Source organism: Biomphalaria glabrata, chromosome 8, assembly GCF_947242115.1.
Source record: "Biomphalaria glabrata chromosome 8, xgBioGlab47.1, whole genome shotgun sequence".
Classification (NCBI taxonomy): domain Eukaryota; kingdom Metazoa; phylum Mollusca; class Gastropoda; family Planorbidae; genus Biomphalaria; species Biomphalaria glabrata.
Genome location: NC_074718.1, coordinates 38686960 through 38708195, shown reverse-complemented (window position 1 = coordinate 38708195; position 21236 = coordinate 38686960). Strand labels below are relative to the sequence as shown.

The 21236-nt window shown below is 36.9% G+C and overlaps 1 protein-coding gene across 1 annotated transcript; it reads right to left on the bottom strand.

The window, feature by feature from the left end:
- Nucleotides 1-66: 66 nt before the first annotated feature.
- On the bottom strand, nucleotides 67-19160 carry LOC106063136 (uncharacterized). Its single transcript, XM_056038527.1, has 4 exons — nucleotides 18989-19160; nucleotides 4518-4708; nucleotides 2255-2500; nucleotides 67-1699 (listed from the first exon to the last, which is right to left on the bottom strand). The coding sequence occupies exons 2-4, from the start codon at nucleotides 4662-4664 to the stop codon at nucleotides 1409-1411; spliced, it is 684 nt and encodes a 227-aa protein (XP_055894502.1). The 5' UTR covers nucleotides 4665-4708; nucleotides 18989-19160; the 3' UTR covers nucleotides 67-1408.
- Nucleotides 19161-21236: the final 2076 nt, after the last annotated feature.

The following is a 21236-nucleotide window of genomic DNA, read 5'->3' as shown; positions in this document are numbered from 1 at the left end:
TACTTTTACCGTAGTTACGTCTATGTTTATGACATTTAATAATAAACTAACCCAAACAAAAATGCGTTTAATTCAATTTCCATAAATTTATTTACAAAATAACATAAAAATAGAAAATAATGTTAAACTTAACAGAAATGTAAAATACTGATTACAAATGTGAATCTAAGGGCTGAAACAATGAATGATTTATTCATGATATTTATATATATATAATGGCAAAACTATTTGCCCGACCTTTGACCTGGACACCCTTGGCCAAACAGCGAAGCACTTAAGAAGTTAACGCAACATACGAAAATGGAGATTGCCTAAAAAAAAAAAAGAATCTTTCTGATTGGTAGCGTTAACTAATTTGGGACTTGCCACCCAAATGCTTGGTTGCAACAAAGGTGCCAGACGCCCTGGACAGCAAGGGCTGTCAGTGCACACACCCCTACACCTTTATCTTCAGATCGTGTACGTCATTCATATTTGCACATGAAAAATCATCAGTAAAGACTAAGACTAAGACTGAGACTAAGACTAAGACTACGACTAAGACTGAGACTGAGACTACGACTAAGACTAAGACTAAGACTGAGACTAAGACTGAGACTGAGACTAAGACTAAGACTGAGACTAAGACTGAGACTAAGACTAAGACTAAGACTAAGACTAAGACTGAGACTAAGACTGAGACTAAGACTAAGACTAAGACTAAGACTAAGACTGAGACTAAGACTAAGACTGAGACTAAGACTAAGACTGAGACTAAGACTAAGACTAAGACTGAGACTGAGACTGAGACTAAGACTAAGACTGAGACTGAGACTAAGACTAAGACTAAGACTGAGACTAAGACTAAGACTAAGACTGAGACTAAGACTAAGACTAAGACTAAGACTGAGACTAAGACTAAGACTGAGACTGAGACTAAGACTAAGACTGAGACTAAGACTAAGACTAAGACTAAGACTAAGACTGAGACTAAGACTAAGACTAAGACTACAATACTTACATAGAACGTAATCGAAGAAACGAACGCAGCGTCAGAAATATGTGCTATTTTATGTAGTGTTATGAGAACCATTTTGGTCCTCCCTAAGCTCAGGCACCCAGGGCGACTGCCCCACTTAACCCAATTCAATACGCCACTGCTCACGTGTCAATGTTGGGACCCAGTTAAGATAGCAGATAGTTGGTGAAGACATTATTGCGATATGTGGGTGAAGCCTGGCATGGTAATTTTACCACAAGGAGGTTTTTCATTACTTTGCCATTTTACGCTTTCTGCTCTCTTTCGTTGCAAACTAAAGCAAGTTGTACCATTATATATTAAATATATATACATATCAATAAATAGAGTTAGGTATAAAAATGAGAAAAAAAACGAAATTTTTAAATTAAGCAGATGTGTTGTCGCTATTTATAGATGTGTATTAGCAAGATCATGGCCAAATGGGTTGATTCCGTTGGTGTGTTCTTTCTTGGAGTCCGAGACAGTGGATACATCGTCCATGTCCATCATTCCGTTGTCTATCCCGTTCGCCTGGTGAGCTGCCAGATTGGCTCTCGGGATTTTCCCGTTCTTCCTGTCTTTCCGTTTCTGCTTCTGCTCATCGGACAAATACCGGAAGTTCTCCACGAGGCCGACGCCGATGATCAGCGCCATGACACAGCCAGAAGAGATAAAGCCAACAATGATGTTCCATTTATACTGAAAGTATATCATAAATAGGAAATAAATATAAATGGCTTGTTAGTTTTTAGTGCAGTTAAAACAAAGAAAACCTTAATTTTTATTTATTATGTTTGCCACAGAAGCAATGGTATTAATTTCTTTATTTATAAATTACTCCAGTGTGTCTGGAAATAATCCACCCTAACAATAAAACGAGAAGTATTTTCTAAAAAAAAATATTTTTTTTTTAATTTCTCTGCTAGATCTTCTTTTAGATCTAAGTATTTATCCAACCATCTCAAACCGATCATTTCCTAAATTAAATGTTTCCCTCGCAGGCAGTGGCGTGGCTGGGGATTTGGGGGCCTGGGGGGACTTGACCTCTTTAGGGCCACTGCATTTTGACACTCGACATCATGACATGTCGATTATAGATAATATTTAATGTAAAAACAAATTTCGGACACTCATTTCTGGGTATTTTATTAGTTTTATTATTTATTTATTTTTTTGTATTTGTAAGTTATATGGTTCAGTGTTTTATGTTTCTTTTGTTAGTAGGGCCTACATATATTGACCAGTAGTTCTCACCTCGTCGGTGTAATCTTTATACAACGGGCCAGCTAAGTTCAGTCCTTTTACAGCTCGCCCGACCAGTTGGCCTGTACTGTTGAACACGTGACAGAAGTAGATCCCTGCATGATCGCCAGTTACGTTTTTGATCAGCAGTGTCATGTTAGCGATGCCACCGAAATCTTTCAGCTCGTACTGACCATTGGTCTCTATGTAGCCCGACTGATGTTGTCTTGACCATTTCAGCTGACTGTCAGTTTCTATCTGGGAAAAAATAAGAAGATATAACTATGAATCTTTGTGCTAAAGTACTAACTTACTTACGCACTTCCATCCCATACGATATTGCACACTATTCAACACGGTACAAGAACGTACTGGTTAGAGGAAGAGAGAAGCTTCCATCCTCCCAAAGCAACAAGAAGGGAATAACTGAGTATGACGTTCTGTAACAAGAAGAAAGAGATGTACTTCGTCCTGCTTGCTAGCTGGCGTGTTATCTTATATAATACAGACGTTACTTCATGAAAAAGATGATTTCGTCCTACGTGTTAGGAGGAGGTGGTTGCCGTGGACCTGGAGCTACACTGGGAAGTGTGTTGTTGGCGCTGCATGGCGAATGTTGACTGAACCGTGGACTGGCACGAAGGACTGGTAAACTTAAAGGTAGAAGTACACTCCGTATGTTGGGGAAGAAAATATAATTTAGGCCAAAGGCCTAACAGTCGCTTGACCTCTGCATACCATAAGACATGAATATCCGTCATCTAACCTTGCTCCTTCGTTAAGTTAACGCCCTTAAACTCTACATACATAAAGGCTGCACTAGGAAATACATTTTTAATTTAAGAACATTGGACAAACAATACTGACCATCTGACCAGGGCACGAACAATGGTTCATCGATTCAATGTTACCGCAGCAACTCAGGACAAGACGAGCTTCCCTGATCAAAATGATCCTTTATGGGGGGAGGGGGGGTAATCTTGATGGTCGAGTGGTTTCCTTGCCTAATCATGTAAATTATATACTGTGCATAGAGATAGACTCTTTAAATCAGTCCTGACATTTTTGCTTCACGATATGAGCTAGATTCACAAAAGTCTGTAAATGTAACGAACTGTAGACTTCGAAATGTTCTCTCAGAGGAAGTGAAAGCGACGTCCGCTACTGGTAAAACGCCATTGACCACTCCTCGTGGAGGAAGTCTGTTACTGTCGGCGTTGAAACCTGCGAGGCCAGGAGTGCAGTCATCAGCAGAGATTGTAAATTTTTAGTGGCATTTACGGTGAACTACGGTACGCTGATGGCTTATAACTTCCTATAGCTTACAGTATATTTGATATTGAGATAAAATTCACAGCATAGCCATTGAGGTGGCCTAAGTAATTTTATTCATTTCCTTGAGTACGATGGACTAACAGACAAGTAAGGTATAGTTAACTTTGAAAAATAAGATAAGATAAGAGACAAAAAAAGAGATACGGTAAAAGATACGAAAAAAAATAGTGTAGGAATGCATCTTAATCAAGTCGTACCCTGTGTCACAAATTCAAATTTTGAAACGCGATTGGCAAACTGTGTCTTACGGTGAAAAAAGTTCCCTCCCTTGTCTTGATTCTTGCCAATCATTTGCATTAATAAGTAATAATTAGTGTCCAGAAGCAAAATAATTTACTAGCGTACTGGTGTATGGTTGACCGCGTGTCAAAGGCCTGGATTTGTCCTTTACCATACACCTTAAGATTGAACAGAACAACTAATCGCTACTTTACATTTTGAACTCTGGGACTATTATAATTAAATAACTATTTAAAGCTCGAGATGTTGTTCTTTAATCTTGATGATCTAATTGCATCTCGACAATTTGGTCAAATTCTTTTATTGGTTCTCAGCAGTTCCAGTAAGACGATAGTAGCACTCGATCGCTCCTCATCGCGTGAAGCTGTGAGTCTCGGAGTCTCGAGATTTGAAGCAAGAAGAGAGGCCAGCGTGAAAGAGCGCCGAACCAACAAAAAGCTGAGAGAAGAAGCAGGCCTACCTGCAACTGACCAAACCCAGCCATGTCACGTATGCGGACGGCTTTTTAAATTGAGGATTGGGCCTTGCAGTCATCTTCAAGTCCATAGGAAATGAGAAATGTGTTCATTTCTTACTGCCATTGCATAATTGTGCACATATATAGAGTTTATCTCTTTATTATATATATATTTTTCAGCCTCAACGTTGAGGTACATAAAATATGAATAAATTTTAATGGGGAAAAGAAAGGAATACTAACAAAAATGTTTCCTAAGGTATCGTTGCAGGTGAACTCGTGATCTTCGTCCAAATAACTTCTCTCACTCCAGGCCTGGTAGTCTTCAGCGCTTGCTAATGTCGTCAATAACAAAGGGAGGAAATGTGCGATATAAATTGACTTCTTCATTTTCAAGTTCAAGTTATTTCCCTTGCCAAAGTGTTTCCACCGATCTGAAAGAATATAATACTCAATAAGTAACATTTCAAAATAATACAATAAATAACATTATTCAATATTTTACCCCATTATTTCCTGTAAAAATAAATGCTTTTCTATTTGAATACTATTGATATGTTTATATTATAGATCTAGATCAGAATTTATAGACCTTTGGCTATGCTGAATAAAGGTTTTCTTCTTTTTAAATGGTTTCGTTGGCAGCTGTCACCAATAAGAAGATCGAAACTCTTTATCAAGTAAACCTAATTGAGTATAGTCTCTTAACAGTGTCCACAAAGGAATTTCCTGATGATATGAGATGTGTGTCCTCTGAAAGGTAACGAGAATCATCTCAATGATGTTTAGATCCTCTAAGACAGGGGTTCTCAACCTATGGATCGCTACCCCCTTGTGGGTCGATTTACGATTTGCTAGGGGTCGCATAAGACCATCGAAAATTTGGCTTGTTTTTGTCTTATCTTCTATTGTGTGTTGGGTGGGGGTGGAGGGTCGCGGCAGAGTGGGGGGACTGTAAAAAGGGGTCGCCGAGCTTAAAAGGTTGAGAACCGCTGCTCTAAGACCTCTTCAAGGTCAGTTACCTCCGCCACTCAGCTGATATAACAACAGGGGGATATTGCTAATCTAGTTAACTAGTAATCGATATATAAAAGTTGAAAAAAAAAGTTTCAATGAGTGTGTTACATCAAGTATAGTCTTTCATTTCAACGAGACCAAGAATGAGTGCAATTATTTCACATGACTAAGCAGACCCAGTTGCGACCTACTTATTTTGTCACATTTAATGCATACAGAGGGAATAATTACATATCAAGTGGCTCCAAAGTGGCGCCCTCGGTGAAAAAAACGCGTTGGTGGAAGGAAATAAGCGAACAAAGTATAGATGGGAAGAATGCACGGGCCTGTCTTTGAAAGATATTCCAGTCAAGGTAAAGGGCAGAAAAGAAAAAAGAAACACGGTCAATAGATCATGTTCGGTGTGGATAGGGGAATGATAGTGATTATCAAATGATAAAAATTAATCGGACCAAGAAGGGATCTCGTCTTCACACAAGAATCAAATGTAAAATCCTTAAAGAACTGCATTTCAATGTTTTGATCTTCAAGAGAGAAATCTTTGATTCGATGCTGACATATCGCAGGATCTGGTTGAAATATTAGTACCAGGTGGCTACTTTTCATTTGTAGACTGTACTACCATGGGCGTAGCCAGGGGGGCGGTTCTTGGGGTTCAACCCCCCCCCCCGAAATGGAGGGGGGGAACGGAATTAAGTGATTGATTTTTGCTTTCATTTTGTTTATTATAGGTGAGATTTTAATACTAAATCATCACTTACCACAGCACAGCCGAGGGGGTTTTGAGCTAAAAACCCTCTATCAGGGGGTTTTGAGTTTTAAACCCCCTACCAGAGGTTTTTGCAGTTAAATCCCCCTCTTCTATAAAACAAAACAAAAAAAAAATGCAAACAACAATCCCCAAATTCCAACAGCACAGTTAAGGAAGATTTTGATTTTAAAACCCCCTCAAAAATATACGATAAACCCCCTCTTCAATATAAAAAAAAGCAATACACATTCAAATTCTATGAGCGTAGCCAAAGGGGTTTTGAGTTTAAACCCCCCCCCCTCCAATTGGGGTTTGAAGCTAAAAAGTACCTCTTCAATATAAAAAAAAAGCAAATTACACACTATAAAATCTATGAGCGTAGCCAAAGGGGTTTTGAGTTGATGGCTTTTTCTTTAAAGTTTAAAACCCCTTCAGATGGTTTTGAATTTAAAATTCCCCTACAGAGCGATAAGAGTTGAAAACCTCTCTCTTCAATATTATTTTAAAGCAAACTACAGTCACCAAATTCTATGATCGTAGCTAAATGGAGTTTTGAATTAAAAAAACAAAAAAAAAACTCCAGAGATTTTTTAGTTTAAAACCCCTCAACAGATGATTTGACGAAAAAAAACTTTCCTTTTCGATATAAAATCTATAGCGAAATACAGGCATGTAATTCCAAGAGCGTGGTCAAGAAAGGTTGCAAATTTCTACCAGTGGCTTGGGCTCCATTAATAGGCCTAAAGTGTGAATAGTCTTCTGCCGAAATTAAAAAACATACCCATTAGAGTTGGGTTGTACTTTGGTTTTACTTTCCCCAACTAATGTCAGGTACCCATTAGAGTTGGGTTGTACTTTGGTTTTATTTTCCCCAACTAATGTCAGATACCCATTAGAGTTGGGTTGTACTTTGGTTTTATTTTCCCCAACTAATGTCAGGTACCCATTAGAGTTGGGTTGTACTTTGGTTTTATTTTCCCCAACTAATGTCAGATACCCATTAGAGTTGGGTTGTACTTTGGTTTTATTTTCCCCAACTAATGTCAGATACCCATTAGAGTTGGGTTGTACTTTGGTTTTATTTTCCCCAACTAATGTCAGATACCCATTAGAGTTGGGTTGTACTTTGGTTTTATTTTCCCCAACTAATGTCATGTACCCATTAGAGTTGGGTTGTACTTTGGTTTTATTTTCCCCAACTAATGTCAGATACCCATTAGAGTTGGGTTGTACTTTGGTTTTATTTTCCCCAACTAATGTCAGGTACCCATTAGAGTTGGGTTGTACTTTGGTTTTATTTTCCCCAACTAATGTCAGGTACCTTTTAGAGTTGGGTTGTACTTTGGTTTTCGTATAGCAACTTATATTGACGCTTTTTTGGACATAATTATTTATAACTATTCAATATTTCTTTACTCACTTGGCCTAGATTTATGTTTTTTTTTCTTTTTTTTTTAAGTCAGACAAACATTCGGAAATATGATAAGATAAGATAAGATAATTTTATTGATCCAATCTAATGGAAATTTTGTTTGACTATAATTGACAACCTCAGCGTAACTACTGTGCAATAACAATATAGATGCAAATACGAACAACATTCACACACGAAAACACATATACTCTCATAACCAGCGCTTTATAGATTAGACTTCTATGTACTTCTCGATGACGACAGATGATCTTGTAACACTCTGACCGAAAATGATAATATCATTCCTACCAGGGCTGAAACCAGGCTAAAATAAAAGGTGAGTATTTAAATAGTTGGGGTGAGTGGCAAAGAGGCAAAAATCGCTATCAAACGAGGGGGCTCAAGTTTGAATCCCGACTCGAGCAGAGTTGCGTTTGTGAAGCGCCTCGAGCTATCACGGTAGCCTTCTTCCACTGGTCCTCAAAAGAGAACCAAGGAGCTCTGAGCATGCTATAAATACAAAAAAGATGTGTATTAAAAATAAATTAAAAAAAAAAAACACGTAAATATCCTTAGTTTTTTTTTCCTCTTTAGCGTTAGAACCCTCGGGGAGTGGCAGAGGTTAATGTAGGGTATGAGTGGAGAACAAAGGAATGGAAGAAAATACTGGAGAGAGAGAGAGAGAGAAAGACTTCTTAGCAAATAAATAAACATATTACCGAAATAGTTGTTAGAATAGTATACGTCATATCAACTGATATGGCGTCCTTTCAAGACTATCGTCAGGGTGAGATGAAACTTTCCCCTGCTTCGATACGGCCCCAAAATCAATTACAGTCTGCGCTATGTAGGAACAGCTCAGTTCAAAGCAACAAGCGTATTACCTCCCTTGTCACGTAGTTCTTTATAACACTCGGCTAAACGAATTAATATAGAAATATGAGGGACCTGTTAACTTTCACTTACCCCCTAGGCCCCCCCACAGTCATAACACATTTTATGTCGTCTTAGATGAGACCGTAAGGCGAACAAACGTGTAGATGTAGACTCGTAATACTAGTGGTCTCTCCAGTTGTCCGACAGGTTACTGGACGGAGGAAAGACAGAAAAAAACTATGGGAAAGATAGATAGACCAATTATGGCTTTACTATTAAAGGAGCCCACCTTACATGTAAAAGTACGCTAGGCTAATGTTCCACCTAATAAGGGACGATTGATTGTAAAGCAAAGAAGTGTATTCTAAAATTCCATCAAAAATGAGTCCTTAGATATAAAGAAAACTTCAAATCCATTTCACATCTAATAAGTTGTATGACAATATCAAGGCTTTTAGGAAAATGCCTTATTGTTATCTCAGCACCCCCAAAGTAGCTCGGAAATCTTATTCTAGGTCAGTGTTCCAAAACTGTGTTCCCCGGAAATCTTTTTCTAGGTCAGTGTTTCAATAGTTTTTAATAGTTTTTCCACGAACTAGTGGAATAATTAACATGCTGGCCAATACGTGAATTAATATCTATAAAAAAAAAAAGTTTTCTGTTAAATACTCACAGTGTACCGTTAAGGAAAAAGTTTGAGAAACACTGTTCTAGATTATTCTCCCTCCCCTCCCCAACACACTCAATGTTCACAAAAGGAATTGAACCAGAGCGCACTGAGCAATGAAAGACGCGCTTTACAAGAGCAATTTTTTTTTAAATTATTGAAATCCAGCAAGTTGAAGTCGACCAAAAGTCCATCAAGAAAATTTTTTATGAAAAGTTTTTTCTACACATATTTTGTTTTATCTAGATCAAATTCTGAAATAAAGAGATTTAAATCTATTTAGCATGGGTTCAAGTACAGTCGTCCTTATTTTCAAATAATGATAACAATGCCTTTTGACATTTGACATTTATACTTTGTATTTAGCACCTTGTATAAAAAAAAGTTGAACTATTTGATAGAACTTGAGGGTTGTATGAGTTTGACCAATTAATCCATCGACAGCATTGGATTAAACAAAGCCTTGAATTAAAAAAAAAAGATAAAACTGTTCCCCTTATCTCTAGCAAACAATGAAACATCGATTTTAGGAGTCTTTTGAGCAGAAGACAGAGAAGTTGTAATCTAATTGAAGCAAATTGGAACATCAATATTGGTAAAAATTGTAATTTACTTCCACAGCCATAAAGAACTGTAACGCTTACAGCTGTGGTGTCAGAGAAATGTCACATTCTCTATACATTATGTCTCTTCAGGAGGATGCAATACGATGTTTAACAGGAGTAAACTTTGTTGACTATGTATAATTTTTAAAATCTCAGATTAAAGTTTCACATCTATCTATCCAGTAAATCATTTGTTTCAGCACTCTGCATAAGCCGTAAGATACAATGATATACAATTACACAACAGAAAAATATTTTACAAATCATTGTGCGTTATTGCACAAAAGTGAATACTAGATCTTCGGTAATGATTGTAGATGTACACAAACAAATTGTCATTGTGCAAAACAGTTATTAAAAGTTTTACAAAAATTTGCCATGTGTATCAATAGGTGCCTGTAACACGGTCAATACGTCAGATAACCTACTTCACACAAACAATAAAGATTAGCTGTACCCTAAATATTTGCGGAGTAGTCTAGATATACATGAATGCCTCGGCCTCCATTTTCGAAACCGATTTAGTGTTTGAACGATTGAAAGTTCTTAGCCCCTTAGCTTATTTGTTGTAGTTTTATGAAGCAAACAATTGTATATTTTCTCGTGGGGTACAGTCATTGTTATTTGAAGAACCACTCCTCTTATATACATATATTTAGTAACAGCTCTGACAGTATGTAATGGTGTCAAGAGTTTTCATATTCTCCACAGAGCTTCTCCAGATAAACGTTTGAACGAATCGAGGACATTTCTATCTCCAACATTTCTTTCGTCCACACCGTTTGTCATTCCATTAGAAGTTCTTAACACACTCGACCTATACAATTCTGTGGGTAATATAAAGTAAGCTAAGGTCTAAATTGACACATCACTTTCTGATTCAGTTAATCAATTAGTTAATCAGGGCAGGGCACGAATCCCGTATTGGGGACGAACGTATGCCAAAGGCAGTCTTTTTGGATGAGCTCAAAGGTGGTGCCCCACGGAAACGCTTCAAAGACCAGCTTAGGCTCCAACTTGCCATAGCTAACATAGAAGAGAGCACCTGGTTGCATACGGCCTCAGAACGAGACAGCTGGAGGTCACTCACAAAGGCCGCGGAATGCACATTTAAGACCAACAAAAATCCGCTGTCGAGGACAGACGCAGACGGCGAAAAGAATATCTAAATCGACCACCTGCGGACAATGGTTATGCTTGCCCTGGATGTGGCAAAATATGTAGGTCACAGTTGGGGCTGCGCAGCCACCAGAGATACTGTATTCCCCATTAATCTTCGGACTCGAAGTCAAGCCTCATTATTATTAGTAGTAGTATTATATTAGCCGTAATCAATTTGTTTAATTTTATATTTAAAATGTACTAGATCGGCACTGTTATTCTGTAAATTCTCAACTATTGATTAATAAAGCCTTTTATTTTTATAAGTACTTGAATAACTCAGTGGCAAAACACATCGGCCTTTCATCATGGAGGCCCGAGTTCGAACTCCAACTAAAGCAATTTTCTTTTTTTTTTTTTTTTTTTTAATAATTAATGCAATTTTACTAAACATAAGCGAAGTTTTTATTTAAAAAAGTATTTTTTATTTTGAACTTTTAAAGTTCTAATTTTTGTTCCAGCTACATTTTTGACAGCAAAATTTTGTTTTTAATTGTTTTCATGGTCCATTGTATGTTAGGCACAAGCAACCTTAAACTGGATGCAAAAATTTAAAAAACGGGATACATATATCTACTTGACCCTGAGTGAACTGATACTTCGTCAACTGTGGCCTTTGACTTATCAAACACTAAAGTCGATTCCTTCTGACTCTACAAGAAACCTAACAACTCTTCTATAATCTATGCGGAAGTTGTACGTTTGTTTTTGACTGATAAGAGACTCAAATGTTTGTTTACATTCAAATATGACCAAGATATTATGGTGACTTTAGCAGGAGTGGTTATCTAACTACCAAATGAAAGTTTTACAGGAGCATTTATGCCACTACCTAATTAAAATTTAACAGGAGCGTACATCCGTCCACCAAATTAAAGTTTAACAGGAGCACTTATCCCACTAGCAAATTAAAGTTTAACAGGAGCACATACCCCACTAGCAAATTAAAGTTTAACAGGAGCACTTATCCCACTAGCAAATTAAAGTTTAACAGGAGCACATACCCCACTAGCAAATTAAAGTTTAACAGGAGCACATACCCCACTAGCAAATTAAAGTTTAACAGGAGCACTTATCCCACTAGCAAATTAAAGTTTAACAGGAGCATTTATCCCACTAGCAAATTAAAGTTTAACAGGAGCACTTATCCCACTAGCAAATTAAAGTTTAACAGGAGCACATACCCTACTAGCAAATTAAAGTTTAACAGGCGCATATATCACACTATCAAATTAAAGTTTAACAGAAGCACATATCCCACTAGCAAATTAAAGTTTAACAGGCGCATATATCCCACTATCAAATTAAAGTTTAACAGAAGCACATATCCCACTAGCAAATTAAAGTTTAACAGGCGCATATATTCCACTATCCAATTAAAGTTTAACAGGAGCACATATCACACTAGCAAATTAAAGTTTCACAGAAGCACATATCCCACTAGCAAATTAAAGTTTAACAGGCGCATATATCCCACTATCAAATTAAAGTTTAACAGAAGCACATATCACACTAGCAAATTAAAGTTTAACAGAAGCACATATCCCACTAGCAAATTAAAGTTTAACAGGCGCATATATCACACTATCAAATTAAAGTTTAACAGGAGCACATATCACACTAGCGAATTAAAGTTTAACAGGCGCATATATTACACTATCAAATTAAAGTTTAACAGGAGCACATACCCCACTAGCAAATTAAAGTTTAACAGGAGCACTTATCCCACTAGCAAATTAAAGTTTAACAGGAGCACTTATCCCACTAGCAAATTAAAGTTTAACAGGAGCACATACCCTACTAGCAAATTAAAGTTTAACAGGCGCATATATCACACTATCAAATTAAAGTTTAACAGAAGCACATATCCCACTAGCAAATTAAAGTTTAACAGGCGCATATATCCCACTATCAAATTAAAGTTTAACAGAAGCACATATCCCACTAGCAAATTAAAGTTTAACAGGCGCATATATTCCACTATCCAATTAAAGTTTAACAGGAGCACATATCACACTAGCAAATTAAAGTTTCACAGAAGCACATATCCCACTAGCAAATTAAAGTTTAACAGAAGCACATATCCCACTAGCAAATTAAAGTTTAACAGGCGCATATATCACACTATCAAATTAAAGTTTAACAGGAGCACATATCACACTAGCAAATTAAAGTTTAACAGAAGCACATATCCCACTAGCAAATTAAAGTTTAACAGGAGCACATATCACACTAGCAAATTAAAGTTTAACAGAAGCACATATCCCACTAGCAAATTAAAGTTGAACAGGCGCATATATCACACTATCAAATTAAAGTTTAACAGGAGCACATATCACACTAGCAAATTAAAGTTTAACAGGCGCATATATCACACTATCAAATTAAAGTTTAACAGGAGCACATATCCCACTAGCAAATTAAAGTTTAACAGGCGCATATATCACACTATCAAATTAAAGTTTTACAGGAGCACATATCACACTAGCAAATTAAAGTTTAACAGGCGCATATATCACACTATCAAATTAAAGTTTAACAGGAGCACATATCGCACTAGCAAATTAAAGTTTATCAGGAGCACATTGTGATAACCCGTTTTAGCTCACTCAAGGTATCACTCAGGTCCAAGCATTTTATTATATTAATAACTATTTATCATTAATTTTCTTAAATTTAGCCAATCAAGAGCTAAAAACACAGCCGCCACCCCTCCAATCCAACCCCAGCCCCTTGGCACCGATGTGACATTTTACCTTCCCCATCTTGACACGTGCCGCACTACACTCTTGACGAGAGTACACTCCCTTTGCCTATCTTGGCGGACATCCGGGAGCGGCTGGCCCACTTCAAAGACCCCATTCAACTCAAACGCCTCGGGCAACGTTGATCGGCTGGCACTGGCCAATGTCCAGGTGTCATCTATCTTGCCCTGGCCACCGCCGTTCATCACCCCCTCTCGTTCTCTAACCACCTGGACAGAAGACAAAGGGATGACAGCCGACCGATTTCCTGGTCTTTCAATTCGCGCCTTCACGCAATGTCTATCCCCGGAAACTTCGTCTCGGTCAAGCGGGGAATTCTTTATCAAAAGTCGCCAGATAGTCTAAACCACCTTTGCGCTCATCTCCCCACCGCTGTAGCCCCTCCCTCTCTCCATATCCGGAAATAAATTTTCATCGTCCGATCTCATTCTTACTGGAGAGTTGGCAGGGAGCACATCGATCTCTTGTTTGAGCTCTGGTCTATTTTCATTCCCTTATTTCACTTTGTATTGGTGCTTTTATTTATAGGCCACCTGAACTTGGAAACCTATCAACCTAACGCTGATACCAGATTTGTTAGCACCAGATCTGCAGATACCAGCCCTGATTACTCTTCACCAGTGTCCAAGCAACAACGCTAGACACAGACTCGTCACTGGCTTGACTGACAGTAGTCGCAGCTGAGCCCTGCAGCTAAACCGTTGGACTGCACCCGGCGCCTGGATCCACTACGGCAGCCCACCAGCAAACAGCGGCAGCACCAGCCGCACTCGTCTCATCAGTGCAGCACCGGACTCAAAGCTAAGCAACCAGCCTGATGACACTCAGACCACTTGGTTCTCGAATCTTATGATGATAGACTTATACATACTTATACGCTAGATCCCATCCTAGCTACTGTACAGCATTTCACCTTTTGATTATTTCTCTTGTATAATAAACTGTACATAATTTTAAATATTATTATTTGTTGCCTGCATTAGAACACTGTGCCTGTAGATTATATGTGCAAGTGTGGGTTCTCAAATCATAAAACCTCATAGACACCAAAAAACGGCCAAATTCTAATCCACCTTGTCACACACATATCACACTAGCAAATTAAAGTTTACATGAAACTAGCACGAATCACGAACGTAAAAAATATATAACAACAATAAGACCGGATATGATATGTGTCATTGTATTCAACAACAGATGGTATGTTCAATGAGTGTGTTGTAACCATACATGAGATAACTCTTAAGTAAACAAAGTGCGACACATCACACAATGTGAGAACCGCGGATATGTAAATCTATTGCCGCACCCTCAACGCAGTATAATAATGGGGCATATTTCCGCAAGTGTAAATTTAAATAGATCTCTATGTCAGAAGGACATGTTTGCCTATAAGTTCTATTAAGTTCTAAAATTAAAGCTACGAAAGAAGATACCTATATATACTTGCACTAACAAGTAAGTACGCCCCTTTGATTTGTATTGATTATTACGGCCGGAACACCCTTTTTTTGTTTAAAACGAATCTCATTTAAACAATCAAAATCAACGTAACCAACTTTATTACACCAGGGAATTGTGTATCTCTTGCAATGAAATTTCACGCCCCGCTCTTCCTTTCCTGAGCATTCCCCGTTTTGTAAGACAATTTAGAGGGTGATGTTGCAACGATCATCCTAAAATACTCTGTTAGCCCGTGAATTAGTGTAACTGTTACAATGAAATTTCGAGGCCCTGTCTCTTTTCTTTTCTTTCTTTCTCTTTTCGCTCTCTGGAACCCCCCCATTTTTTGTGGTGAAAGACCCACGTCATAATGCGCCCCCAACATATGCACGCTCTCATATTTTGGGCCTTTTAATTTTAGAGGCATTTTTACTCATCCCTCCCCCCACCCCAACCAACAACAAAAAGTTAATCCTTCGTACACATTCCTGTTACCAGGTCTACCTTTCTTTTTCTCTAAATGAAAAGAAATATCCATTTAGTTTTTATTAATTGTAATTTATTTTTTTAATGCTATTAGGATTAGTTTTTTGTTTTGTTTTCTTTGACAGTGTTACAAAGTATGATTACTTGCTCTCTCACACTCTCTCTCTCTCTATCTCTTTCTGTCTCTCTCTTTCTCTCCCTCTTTCTCTCTTTTTCTCGGCGATTAGGATTTGTTTTGTTTTTTGTTTAGACCGCGTCTAAAAGGAAGCGGAAATGACGTAAGGCATATTGAAAATAAGTAAACTTGTGGCAAAAGAAAAAAAAATGGTTTGAAAAATACGGAATTCATGATATATATTTTTTAATGCTTTATGTATAGACTGCGGCCTTTTGAGGAAATACCGAAAATAAAATACAAAGATTTGATAGAGCTTGTGGTACTTTCCGAATGGCGTTGGTCAGGTTGCGAATTTGTCAACTGGCGTTCTTAGTGAGCACTTAGGAGGTAAAAGGAACAAGTGTACGAAATTTCATGCGGATACGTACGACAGTTTAGGAGATCTCGTGATCAATGTGTTAGTCAGTACACATTGAAGAAGCAAGAATATACATTCTACCAATATACCTAGATAAGAAATTCCACAAAAAAAAAAAAAAAAAGGAAAAAACGGTTAAAAATTATCTAAAAAAAATAAGTTTAACTTCTGACAAAACACATCGACTAAACATTCACACACACACAAAAACTCGGTTTAACGTTCCTATAAAACACCTCAGTTCAGCATTCCCACAAAACACCCTGTTCAACATTCCTTAAAACACCTCGGTTTAACATTCCCACGTACACATGGAGGTGATATTACCAACTGAACGTATTAAGAAATTGTTTTAATGAGTCATCAGCAACATCCGGATTCTTTTTATTTCGCATGTGGAAAGTCACTCTAAGACGAAACCAGCTCAAGAAGTCGTAATTACTAGGGATTGGAATGGGATTTTACAAGTTTGACCACATGAAATTAGGTCAAATACTCTAATAGTTCTATTTCTAGAAATAGAAACATGAATGTTTCTACTTTTTCAAATTATAAATACGACAACACTTTAGATTCCAGAAAGTCATAGCTTAGAATTACAGTTGGAATTTAATAACTGCATAAATCTACTTAACCCAATATAGTCCAGGTCTTATTATTTACTTAGATCTAAAACAAATATAGTTCATTTTTTTGAACATTATGACACATAAATAGTGTGAGCAAAAATTCATATCCAAAAGTCAAATTCTTTAAACAAAAAGGATAATTCTCTTTCCTCCACTCTGCAAGGTATGGGTTAATGTTTATATCTTTCTTCTGAATGAAACCATAAAGCCATTAAACCTTAGCACGTTTATGGTAAAGTTAACCCTCTTAAGCAAATACATTTTTATATAAGCTTTCTCGAGAGAAACCAGAAACCCAGAGCGTGTTTCACTAGTGGCGTTAGTGCAGCAGTACATAAACATTGGTTCTCAACAGGATCAAATATACTATTCTCTATATTCTGTGCCTGTTCTGATTCATGCTATTTCTGCAATTATAGTTTAAGCTTAATTAACCTAATTATGAAACTACGTATGCACAAGGAAGAATATCGAAACCAGTGCTGTATTTATCTCTTGGCAACGCTAGCCATAGCCACCACTTCCAAAACAGGTTATTTTAAATTAATTTGAAGAAAAAGCAAAACAAAAATTGCTTTCTAAAAGCTGTAGACATGGACGTAGCCGGGATGAGGGGCTAGATTTATACATTTCAAATAAGGGCCTAATCGAGTCTAATTCAGTGCAGTTGGCTTTATTAAATAGCATGAAATGGATACAAATAGCCCATGCTATGTTTTAAAAATATGCATTCATGACAGATCTAGGTCTAAATTTTGTTTCTGTTTTTGATTTGACCCATGTTAAGCTTAGCCTAATGAAAGCTGTAGTCTTGAAATAGATCTAACTGCAAACACGCAACGTCAATATTTGTCCAAAAGAAGCGCACAATTTAGTCCATTATATTTTCATTGTCTGTGTCTGCAAGTTCACGTAGACATAGCCGGGGTGAGGGGCTAGATTTATACATTTCAAATAATGAAGGGCCTAATCGAGTCTAATTCAGTGCAGTGTGCTTTATTAAATAGCATGAAATGGATACAAATAGTCCATGCTATGTTTTAAAAATATGCATTCATGCGCACAGGTGACACATCTAGGTCTAACTTTTGTTTCTGTTTTTGATTTGACCCATGTTAAGCTTAGCCTAATGAAAGCTGTAGTCTTAAAATAGATCTAACTGCAAACACGCAACGTCAATATTTGTCCAAAAGAAGCGCACAATTAAGTCCATTATATTTTCATTGTCTGTGTCTGCAAGTTCACGTAACTCACTAAGAATGTGACAACAGACATTTATCTTCCCTCTGACAGTGACAACGTTCAGGTGAGAGTTTGGGAACAGAGTAGTAGGGGGGACTTGCGTGGATGTGGGGAACACTGAAATGAAAATAAATGCAGAGAACAGGTGAAACTGAAGGCCACAGAGAAGTGTTGTCCCTAACTCCGTACCTTGTAAACAAAATGAAAGAAGAATGATTTGGGTCTATTTATACTTTCACTTCAAGATAAAGTTATTATATTAAAGTCTAAGACATGACATAATCATTTATTATATGTATTTTTTATCAACATTGTGTTTGCTAGTGCCTTTATCTTGCTACTTTTCTGTACCTTCTTAAAAAGGACACAGACGGACATACATCTATGACAGCTTTAGCTGCATTATAAAGATAACGAATTTTCTACTTAAAAACAAAAAAAATTAGGAACAAACTGAGTCGCATTGTATACTTTTAACAAATGACACTAAAGATGAACAGACGAATTGAGGAGCTGTGTTAAAGTTGGCATCACTAGGCTAGAAAAAGAGCGGAATGGTGAGCGAATGACAAACTTAGGCTTATAAGCCAGGCTACAATTGTCACTTAGATGGGAGTTTTTACTAACAGTTATAAATCCTCAAAATATTAAACCTTAAAATGCGTAAATAAACCTACGCTAAAAAAAAAGTCATAACAATGTCAACAACTTTAAAAGACGGGCTAACAATTTCAACAACTTTAAAAGACGGGGTCACAATTTCAACAACTTTAAAAGACGGGGTCACAATTTCAACAACTTTAAAACTCGGGCTATGTATATATTTGTGAATTGCAAACTACATTGTTCTCTAATTGCCCGTTCTTTAATGTTGTCTTTCTTGTTAATACTTTGGTATTTATTTAGTTGTATCTTTTGTTTTGTTGTAATAATACTAATTAATATTTTAATCACTATTTAATAGTAATATATAAATATTTCACACTATCTCTCTTGTGCTTTTTTTAAAATATCGAAACATACTAAAGGTAAAAAATGTATAATGTTAATCATACAGGAGACCGAATTAAGAGAAAACAAAGTAGAAATGGAATTATCCACTCTATTTCAAAACATTCTTACCTTAAAACTAAAATACCAACAGAAGAACTAAACGGATCCACTTTTGTTGACAATGTTATCTGCTGTTCACCTGCCACATGCTAAATCACTACCGGGAGATGACACAGAAACCCTGGGGAGCGACGGGACATAACCCGGGCACTTGTCGTACAAAACTGGAAAAGTTCTCTCCCTTTGCTTTCTTTCGAACTGTGGTATTTTTTTACCTTCTAAGAAGTGCTTTCTTACCCTACTTGTAGTTTGTACATATAATTTAACAACGTTTTGTCAACATCGATGAAAAATAAAAGACAAGGGGGTGGGGTGGTGTTTAGGTATTTAATTACTGTCTACCTTTATAGGACAGGCCTGAGCACTTGAGACATGATATACATAACATGAGATAACGGTGAATGGTAAACTCAACAAGTGTGTATGCGGGGAGGGAGGGGATGTAAGGCGCAACCAGTGCGTTAGTTGTTTAACACGCAATATTTTTAGATTCTTGCTTTTGTGTGTGTGTGTGTTCAAAGAGACTCCCTAAATACTCAGTTTATATTAACTCACATCGTCTGTCTGTCTGTCTGTCAAGATTTATTTTCACGTTGTCTCCTCCCACTTCCTATTCTCGGATCAAGTTGAAACTTTGCACACAATCATTCACTGGCAATGCCAACACATGCTTCAATCAAAACATTAACCAACTAGAAAATGTATTGCGATTTATATATTAAAAGGGAAATAAATCTTGCATTACTAGGAGAAATTACTGTAATTCAGTGGTTCTCTCCCGTATATGACCTTTGTTTTTTTTAAAAGTATTTTTAACTCTTTCTCTCCGTAATTATTTGTCCACGTTTCGACAGAATTCCTCATTTTGCTCATTACTCTTTCACTCCCCTGTTATGATAGAGTTTCAATAACTTTGTCGTATCTAATCAGAAAATGTTGTATTTGGTCTAGAATTAAAGGGGAATTCATGCTCCTTTTAAAGTAAAGTTTATAAAATTCAACATTAACGTTTATTTAATGAGGTCACCTCAACGATGGTATCGTCAATCAGGAGAGAAAGAGTTAAAATGTATTTGGCATTGCATTAGAGGGAAATACATGCTCGTTATATATAGCACAAATTAAAGTTTATAAAATTAAACATTAATTTAATTTAATGAGGTCACATCAACGATGGTATCGTCAATTAGGAGAGAAAGAGTTAATATATTTTACTTCCTTTTTACCTCACCCGCGGCTATATCCAACCGCGCCAAGTCCTTTATAAAGAAAGCTATTATACACAGAAGTACATGTACATTAAACTGGTAACAATAATCCGCATCACTCACAAACGAAAATTTCAAAACATTTGCATTTAAATTTTCTTTAATATTTAAAAAGGATCCTCCGTAATATCACTAACACAATGTCAAGGTTATCTCTATTTTTAGCTCTACCCTCCCCAACCCATCAAGTATTCAAAAAGGGAAGAGTTTTTCATCCATGGTTATCATGTTGATTACTATTATGTCGTGACAGTGATTGATGATGCTTCGATATGTGTGACATCTCCATTCAGTCTTGGTTTTCTTCTATGTATGCTTAGGCAATTATGTTAGGGTCGATGTAGGTCAGCGGTTCTCAACCTTTTATGCTCGGCGACCCTTTTTACAATCCCCCACTCTGCCGCGACCCCCCGCACACATACATACATACAGCAATAGAAGAATAGACAATAACAATCCTTATTTTCGATGGTCTTAGGCGACCCCTGGGAAATTGTCATCGCGAACCACAGGTTGAGAACCCCTGATGTAGGTGATAGACAGAAGTGATTTTACAATAAAACTTTGTTATTTTGTGTTTTTTTTTCGTTTTTGTATATTGCCGCACCTATTGAATTAGTTGCTTAGTAAAAATGCTTTCTATTTAATAGCACCGTTTTCGTCTATTTTGATGACGTCATTTTCATGGGTTTTTGTTTGTTTACAGTAGGTGATCTCCACTTGTCGCTTCGTCATAATTTTTTATGACGTATATTGTCTTAGCTCGTCTGGTGCATTCACGCCATGTTGCTTATAGACTGAAGCAAGCTATAGTTTGGTCAGCTCTTGAATTTCTCCTTGGATCTGATATTGGATAGCCTTATCGTTGGCCTTGGTAGACATTCTTAAAGAATTATCTTGACCCCTGTTTAGGGTGAGTTTTATTTCATATTGTATAGTTAATTTTGCATTTTGGATTCGATCGTATTCGTATTTTGTATATAGATTAG

Coding starts and splice junctions, on each gene's coding strand:
- LOC106063136 (XM_056038527.1), bottom strand. CDS start 4,664: ATGAAGAAGTCAATTTATATCGCACATTTCCTCCCTTTGTTATTGACG. Junction 2,501..4,517: donor ATACCTTAGGAAACATTTTT/GTTAGTATTCCT, acceptor ATTTTTTCCCAG/ATAGAAACTGACAGTCAGCT. Junction 1,700..2,254: donor ATAAAGATTACACCGACGAG/GTGAGAACTACT, acceptor ATATACTTTCAG/TATAAATGGAACATCATTGT.